The following is a 9,025-nucleotide window of genomic DNA, read 5'->3' as shown; positions in this document are numbered from 1 at the left end:
ATACCGTTCGAATACCGGTATCTAGTTAAAACGTTGCAACATCGCTTTATCTATTATAAAATTAATTGAATATTCTCAATTACTAGAAAATGGACCGAAACAAAACTTTCCGATTTTGCAGACGTACTCCCTGCACCTAGTACACACGCACACTGATATGTCTATTTGCAGAGCAGAAAGGCAGTTGCTCTTTCGAGTCGCGGATGAAAACACGACGATGCTGCTAAGGATCACACAGACACTCCGTAACGTTATTGGTCAAGCTGTAGGATGCACGTGAACAGGAAGTGCCCGGCGTAAGAGTGCTGCTTCTTTTGCTAATGGAATAAGATGTGATAGTGAGATAAGCGTCGTTCGTGTACCGGCTGTAAACTGCGTTCAAGTAATTTGATATCGTTTAAATAGTTCGACCCGATCCCCCTTCCATGAGTGACATGTAAATCCAGTTAAAATAGGTGCATGTTGTCAGTTCGTATATATGTGTGCAATTTACTTCCACATGTATTGATCATTCGAACAACATCCAATGTTATGTTTGCTGCAACGTAAGTAAACAAAATTTCTACGCATTAAAAATGTTTTACAGCTTATGTCACACGTAGAGTCTTGCTCACCTAGTCACATATCAAAAGAAAATGAACAGTATTTAATATTCTGGTCGCAAATAAATGGAGGATTTTGGTGGTTAACAGCACAATAAATCGATAATCGTCCATAATGCAATATGTTGTTTTATCTTCTATATATATGTATATATATATGTATGTATATATATATATATATATATATACATGAGTTTTTTTTTTTTTTAAGTGTGAAATAACTATATTCGAAATTTATTTGAAGATGATATGAGATGGTTCCTTGCATTACTATATTCATTCTACTGTATACAGTAGAATGACTCGGTCAAATTATATTTTCTGAAATATCTTAGCGTAGTGGCTCACAGACTGGTCCATTAACCCCCAGGAAGTGATTTTCAAGATGAAATGTACTCCATGGAAATATAAAAGTTATAAAAAAAATATGTGAAATTCTCTTCTTTTTGCTATTGAAAAAAAAAAAAAAAAAATGCGAGATAAAAATTTGTTGCTGAATGATGAATAGTGAGGCTAGGAAAGTGGTCGATAATGGAAAATAAATAAACAAATAAAGTTTGCGAACATGTCCTAGAACAGTGGTTCCTAACTTTTTCACCACAAACGATCGCTTTTATTATTGTTTTCTCCCACGCATCCCCCTTCTGTTTTTTAAGGGGTACGTCTGCCCATAAGAAGATTTATAAACTAACAATTAACTCATTTCCATATTTTACTATTAAAGCCTTTAATTTCAAATAATGAAAATAAAAAGAAAATTAAAAACTCCATTCGTGCATGGAGGTGAATTTTATTAATTTTGTAAAATGTGCCATCTTGTAAATTATTTTTAAAGTACTATATGATCACACTTATAATCATATGATGATATGCAAGCCGTTTAATCTTGTAATAATGTTACTATATGGAATAATATGACATTCCAAGGCATGGAAGGATGGGCGTTCGCTCCTACTGAATTTCCTATAGGGGCTAAAAAATGAAATAAATTTTAAATTTTATATCGAAATATGAACTGTTCGTCCCAGGTGCCACATTAACTAAGCGGGGCCGTGCTTACAATTAGCCATTTCTGTTTTTACCTGATTTTCATATTAGCACTAGTAGAGGCATACGATGCAAGAAAGAAAGAAAGAAAGCTTTCCAAATGCCTGCCCGGCTCAGCCTTAAATTTATTTAGGTTATTAGCTTCCATAACAAAAGATGGAAGCCTGTTCCACCAATCAACTACCCGCTGGCTAAAGGCACATTTCCGCACATCGATTCTACAACTATCTTTCCTAATTTGAAACTGTGCCCCCTCAGGTTCTTAGTCTGAGCAAGAGGAAGAATCCCATCAGCATTCAGCTTGCTCAACCCATTGAAGGCCTTATACACCTCAATCAGATCATCTCGCAGGTGCCTACTCTCCAGGTGCTGCCATTTGCAGAACGTAAGCCTTTCTTGGTAAGAGTACCCCTTTGTTCCCCTCACCAATCTTGTTGCCCTTCTTTGTACTCGTTCTAGCAACTCTACATCCTTCCTAAAATGAGGCCTCCAGACCTGTAGTACTCTAGGTGTGGCCTGACCATTGCCTTGTATAACGGGATAATCACCTCCCCGTCCCTGCTAGCAAAATTGCTATATATCATCGACATTACTCCATGTTCTGTCCTGGCAGCCCGTCTGCACTGCTCAGCGAACTTCATATTTGACTCCACAATTACTCCCAGGTCTTTTTCACTTTCCACTTCCCTATGTGTAGTACCACACAATTGGTACGTTTCTCTTCGGTTATTGCTACCCATATGTAGTACTTTGCATTTGTCAATGTTAAACTTCAGTTGCCTCTTCTCAGTCCATTTTCCCAACTTATCTCGATTCAGTTGGAGTAGCATACTGTCTTTAATGCCATTAACAACCCTGCCAACCTTTGTATCATCTGCAAACTTGGACAAACTTGGAATATATCTCTGTTAAGGGAAAATACAAAATTCCGGTTACTGATTTTGCGCTTACTAATTTTTGATGTTTATCAGAAATCTCTCTCTATAAATTGGGAGCAAAGGCAGACTACACACATGAATCAAATCGTTCTAATATGCAAATATAGATGGTTTAAAATAGAGCGGTCTAACCGTGCGTCCCTCAGTTCGATTGTGCAAGGATACCAAGGACGTTTTGGTAACATTCCATGGTACAGAGATACTGCATGAGTGATTTCTTGCCTTGTAAAAAACGAGCCACTCTCAGGCGGGGATAGAAAAAGTCGTGAATGGCCAACTAAAAGCGATAATCCGCGATTCTAGGATTAAAGATAAGCACCTCAAGAGTTCTATCCTGTTGGCCAAGGGTCACAACATTAGTAGATGGCTGATTCTTGGCCCTAACAGCCAGATGAAGAAAGAAATGCAGTTTCTTATCCAAGTTTTCAATTGCCTCAACACGGGAATACCCCTGTCGGACTATATCACTTAGTCTGCGGAAGAGAGATGTATGCAAAACGTTCCATAATTTTTGTCCCTCTGACCTAATCACAGAAAGAGTCCGTTTCAACTGGTTCGAGAATATGGTGGTAGTTAATTAAAACCGAATATGGCTGAATTTATATTCAGTCTGTATTCCGATTCTCTGCGTATTTTGAGAGAAGGAGAGAGAGAGAGAGAGAGAGAGAGAGAGAGAGAGAGAGAGAGAGAGAGAAACCCGAAACTAACTCGTAAGGAGGTGGTCTGAATGAGTACAATGTGCAATGCATATACAAGCAGTCCTCGAGGGATATCATTGATCGCACTTACGCCACTGGCAACTTACCACCTTACTTTACTTACGGCTGTCTGATCCTTTATTTTTTTAAATTTATTTATTTATTATTATTATTTTTTTTTTTTTTTTTTGATTATACAGGGTGGTCATAAAGTCCTGCACCGGTTTTAAATTTTAATAACTAGTTATACAAATGATAGAACCATTTAGTAAAAATTATATGAAATTTCAAATCCTAAAGTTTTTTATATAATAATCTCATCCATGTAAATCTGATTTTTCTTTTGTTGTACAGTATTTATATTTTATCAATTTCTCTTTTATTTGTAGATATTGAATGACCCCAAATAGCGACAGTTGAAGAAAAAGTTAACTGCGTGCAATGGCTTGCTTTAAATCAATAACAGCTGTGAGAAGAAAGTTCACTACTTATTAAAAAAAGATGCGCCCCATAAAAAGTCAGTAAGTAGTTGGACGGAAAAATTTTAAAGAAACTGGATCAGTTAATGACAAACCACGATCTGGGAGACCCCGAATCAGTCAACAATGATGGCTGCCATGTTGAAGTGTGATAATTAAAATCTTCATTAAGAATAAAACTCTAAGACTTGAACTTTCGTTAAAAAACAAAAAAAAAAAAAAAAAACAATTAAAAAAAAAAAACAGTTCACTCTTTTCACTGTGACTAGCGAAAAACGAGTTCAGAAAACATGTGCGCAATCGGCTCTAGGAGCTCCAATTCAATACGCATACGCTATCTACCGACTGTTCTCGAAACTAGAAGATTCGAAGTGATGGTCCCTCTGTCAATTGAGGTGATTTATCATTTATTATAGTGAAACTTGAGTCGCGTTAATTGACATGATTCACAGTCAGTGTTAAAATAGAAGAAACAGTTTACCCCCTTTTTTAGCACATTTCGGAATAAAAGTGCCTAGGGCCTACAAACACCAAAATCCAGCTCTGTGTATCAGTTATTTTGTAAGCCACTGCATTTTTGTCATATGCCGAAACTTTCGTCCACTAGTGTATATACGGTATTTTACGACACTTGATTTCGTTTCGAGTGATTCGAAAAAGTCTCAGTATACGGTATAAATGACTATCGTTTTATGACGTAATCAGTGCTAGCCTGAAACGTCACGAGAACTGGTTCAGCTTTTATATTAATCAAACCAAATCTTCGGATGTTCGCTTTAAGAATAAGGTTTGAAGTTTGTTAACTACATTACAAAGTTTTACGATTAAAGAAATCAGATTTATAAGAAATGAATTAATTCTTCTAAATTTATACAAATTTATTGATTGGACGAGATCCGATGCAGCTATACCAGTTACAAATTCCTAAAGCCAGCTTAAAGCAATTGCTAAGTATTTAGCGGTATTTTTATTGTCGTAAAGGTCCTTTTTAGAGCGGATTTTGTTGCTCATTTATAATTCCATTAAAATTCTGAGCTGCTAAAACTATAGGTGAAGGATAACACTTAATAATCGAAGCACTTTTGCAAAAAATCCTTGCTGATAAATAATGCGATAACAATTGTGATCATGCTTCCGAGGTGATATGCGCACATGGTTGGTTTGTTTAAACGACGTGATAGATTAGTATTGAAAAATCAGTGTTATCGTTTCGGGCTGCAAACTGGAGAAGTCCTTCTTCAGAGGTGAAGGTGTTTTTTGCTGCCAAAATGCAGGTAAAAAAGTTAAACGTATGATTGTACTTTATTTTAAACGTAAACATATTTTCTAAAATTTTGAAAGAGAATATTAAAATTAATATAGATTAATTTAAAACAAGTGCATTTACGAGATTTTTTCAGTCTATATATTTAGAGTTCCGAAAATGAAATTGATTATTATTCAGTCAACGAAAATAGAAAAGAAAGAAAAAGTATGAGTGAACAATGACTGTGCAAGTTATGAGAATTCATTGTCTTGCCACACGTCTGGAAAAGGCATCGCTTTGAATCCCTCTCGATAGGAGGATGGGAGAGAACGTTGAACGGCTGTTTCAATGTCTTGACGCTTCATAGCCTTGATTTTTTCAGAGCATATAAACTTAACTTAATAAAGTTAAGTTTATATGCTATACTCTGTAGGATTACAAAGCTATTTACACTCAATACATCAAAGCTGTTAGAGTTTATTTATTATTTGTAAATAGCCTTATCGTTCATACGTGAGCATTCATATGTTAATCAACCTTACAGTGTTAGATTTTGTCAGAAATGTGCCAGAGCTTTCAAAAGCCCATTTGGGACCTGTTTGTTCTACTTCTCCAATGCATATTTTTAATCCTCGTTATTAGTTATGAAGAGATTTCAATGTAAATAATTTATATTAATTGTAGTCGTTGATAATCTTTATAATCACAAAGATCAATAAGATATAGTGAATCTAGTTTCATGGCATATAGAGGTGCTACATCAGTTAAACTTATTCGATCTTCACCTTAGGCCAGGAGATTGGTTAATGGCGAGTCGGATGCCTTTCTTCCTTTCCTTTCAGTTTCGTGAGGTGGTAAACAAATTTCTTCACGTTTGCTTGTGAATCAAAGTTGTGTCAAGGAGTATTCTCGTTCGTTGTCTTCCTCCTGTATGTCTTATCCTCGGAGAGAATTTCAGTATATTTTTAGAGGCATAAAGTTTTCTCAGCCAGGGTCTTGATGATCACAAGGATCAAAGATTCTGGCTACAACCTTAACAATATTTGTTATGAGTAGAACAGCTGAGTGTTTAAATAAAAGGCACTCCAAGATTTTTAATTAACCTTTAATCTATGAACGGGGAGAGTGTATATATACTGTGTGGTTAAAATTTATAAGCGATTTTTATGAGCTTTATGGGAGGAAGTTATATAGCATTTTCCATGTTTAAGAGTAAGGCCATTATGATTCTTTCAGTCGGCTGTCCTGTTACACTTATAAATCCTGTAGATTAACAATTCGCTTATAATTTTTCATAACACGCTAAACAATTCAGCAGGTATACTTAAAAGAGTAAAACGCTTCTTTTAATGAGTTTTGTTTGCCAAACTGGCAAACCATATAATCCATAAGGTATAAGGTATGTTCGTGTCAGACGGCACCTGGGATTTCTCTAATCTCCGCGTGTATTTCGCTGTATCGAGGACAGTACACTGTCAAGCTAGAGACTTGAAAGTGTGTGGGCCGTGTCTGCGCAGTCTGATATGTTGTGCCCATTGTTTATCCGGCTTATTGGCCGCCAGGCCCCTAGTGGGGCCCGACGTTGCCCATACCCTGCCACGTGGAGGCTAGCCGGGTGTATCCAGTATCACAACAAATTGCTCTGGCAGGTCCTGCCACCTAGTTTTCCTGGGATTTCAGTGGCTAGGACCTATTTAAAAAAAAAAAAAATTGCGTTTGACATTAATGCTTAATGGGATTGCTGTTAGGAAATCGCTGGTTGGGGTTGAACGCTAAAGAGATGTGTTAAAGGCCAAATAGGTCGGGCAAAATTTTGATGTTATTAAATTTAGACATGTGAGGCTATATGCCAGATAAAAGCTAATAGTGTTAGTTGTCTTAGCGATTTACAGAAAACCGGTAGAATTCAGACGTTGATTAGAATTTGGCGGCATTGTTAAGGGTGTACTCGGTCGATTTAGTGAGAGAGGGAGGGAGACTGAAGACTAGGAGAAAAACAGATAGAAGAATAGGGACAATAGAGTAGGCATCCCTAAAGAGGTCAGTGGAGACGAGCCCCACCAGGCGAAGTATGGGGGATAGGCAGGGAGGAGAGGAGACAGAGATCTGTCTCCTCTCCTGCCTGGGGATGGGGTTTTAAAGGGAACCAGGTTAGAGTACCCAGTTCAGATCGCGAATGGCGCGTTGGCAGCAAAGCCGCAGAATGTCTTCGTCGGTGTCATGTCCAAGGAGTGTCGAATCCGGTATGAAGGTTAAGCTGCCCATCCCGCGAGGGGGTGGGAGAGACACACATTTACTTCATTCATAATCTGCATTCTCACTCTATTTGCATTCTTTCTTTTTTTTTATTTATTTATTTTATTTATTTATTTTGTTTTCTAAGTACTTTTTTTAAGTACTTTTTTCTTATTTATAATTATTTTTTTTCCAAGTTTTTTATATATATATATATATGTATATATATATTTTTTTTCACTCAACTCATTCATCTTTTTCTCACACACTAGGAGGGGATGCAATGATGTGTAGTGTAAGTTTAAATATTAACTTACACTTTTATTCATTCTTCTAGCTCTCATCTCATTTATTCGACTGTTACTTTCTGCACCGCACTCTCTGGGCACCTCAACTTACTGTTATTCTTCAGTTGTGGTGCAGGCCTAGCCGCAAGTTTTTTTTTTTTTTTTTGCAGGCCAGGGGAGAATGCAGTGATCGTGTTGATGTGGTTAGTAAATGGTTGTTGATACAGTATATATAAAGTAATGTAAGTTATTTTTAACTTTGTATTCTTTCGGCCAATTACATTTGCTCTTCCACTCATTCCCATTCACTCTCTCTTTCCGTCATGCTAGGTCACTCTTTCTTTCACCTAAACTGCCATTTATTCCCTTTTACCATAATTCCTAGTTCACTCGGTTCTCAGCCTATTCCCACCATATAATCCATATTGCGAGAAATGCTGGCAGTCTTTCTGAGATATATGTCCATTTCCTTAGACCATATTGGCAAAAACAAGAACGCCGGTGGCACTAACTAAAATTCAGATAACGACTGTGTCCCATAAAAATTAGGGGTATGAACTCAAGTGGCACTAAATTTGCCTTAAATGCAAGGACATGTAAAAAAAAGTGGTTTAAAGGGCTCTCGTTTTATTAGTAATTGATAAAAGTGGTGCAACTTGGATAGACATGTAGTGGAAACAGTTCTTTACAGAAAATGAAAATGCTCGTAAATTATTGGGACTGTGGTAATGAAAAGTACGGAGGTCATCTGAAACTTAATTTGGTTGTTGTTGTTTTTTAGGAGCATTAGCAACTAAAACCATATTGCTCCGGAGATATGCGGTGGTCGTTCCCTGACCTTTCCGCATCCTCTGTATTTGGTGGTCACGGGCTCGAACCCTGGTCTAATCAAGAAGCGTGTGCTACGCACTGCCACTCCTGCTCACCTGACTATGGAGGCGCCTGAAACGTAATAAAAGAATATATTTGTTCATATTAATTATATAATGTATTTTTTTTTTTATGATAAAATTCCTGTTACTTTTTGAATCACTTTCATAAGGATCACATTAGTGATTCCTACGTGGCAACCCACCGAGAATTCAAGAAGAGCATGGGACTGTGCGCATGGCTTTGACTAGTCCAGAGTCTGTGTCATTTAAGTAGTGACTTGTATACCAAAGATGACTTTTTAACAAGTGCAACAGGCATTTATTTTTAAACATGACATTATCTCACGTTTAAATTTAGACTGCCAGAATGCGCTAACATTTCATTCGAAGTAGTATAAATACCTTGGATATGTTTTATTTTTATTTTTATTGGTGGATCAAGTAGCCAAATATAAGTCGTCAAAATTAATAACATATGAAGCACTGAAACAGACTCCTAACTACAACGACACCTAGCAAAGGAGACTCCTTTGGGCCCTCCGAAAGATGTTTGAATGTGTCAAAACCCCTTCTCTTCCCCCACAAACAACCATATCATCTCAAACCATTCTGCTCCCCCTC

General features: G+C 36.9%; 1 protein-coding gene across 1 annotated transcript in view; it reads left to right on the top strand.

The window, feature by feature from the left end:
• The first annotated feature begins 202 nt into the window (after positions 1-202).
• Positions 203-9,025, top strand: part of LOC150083292 (protein phosphatase 1 regulatory subunit 3C-like) — a 41,299-nt gene continuing 32,476 nt past the window's right edge. Inside the window, exon 1 of the mRNA XM_090377155.1 lies at positions 203-545. Coding sequence (XP_090233281.1) covers positions 527-545 — 19 coding nt within the window. The 5' untranslated portion in view covers positions 203-526. The remainder of the gene's footprint in view (positions 546-9,025) is intronic.

This window comes from Mastigoproctus giganteus, chromosome 7 (assembly GCF_048544385.1).
Source record: "Mastigoproctus giganteus isolate SK-2022 chromosome 7, ASM4854438v1, whole genome shotgun sequence".
In the NCBI taxonomy this organism is placed as follows: domain Eukaryota; kingdom Metazoa; phylum Arthropoda; class Arachnida; order Uropygi; family Thelyphonidae; genus Mastigoproctus; species Mastigoproctus giganteus.
This window is presented reverse-complemented; position numbering and strand designations above follow the sequence as displayed.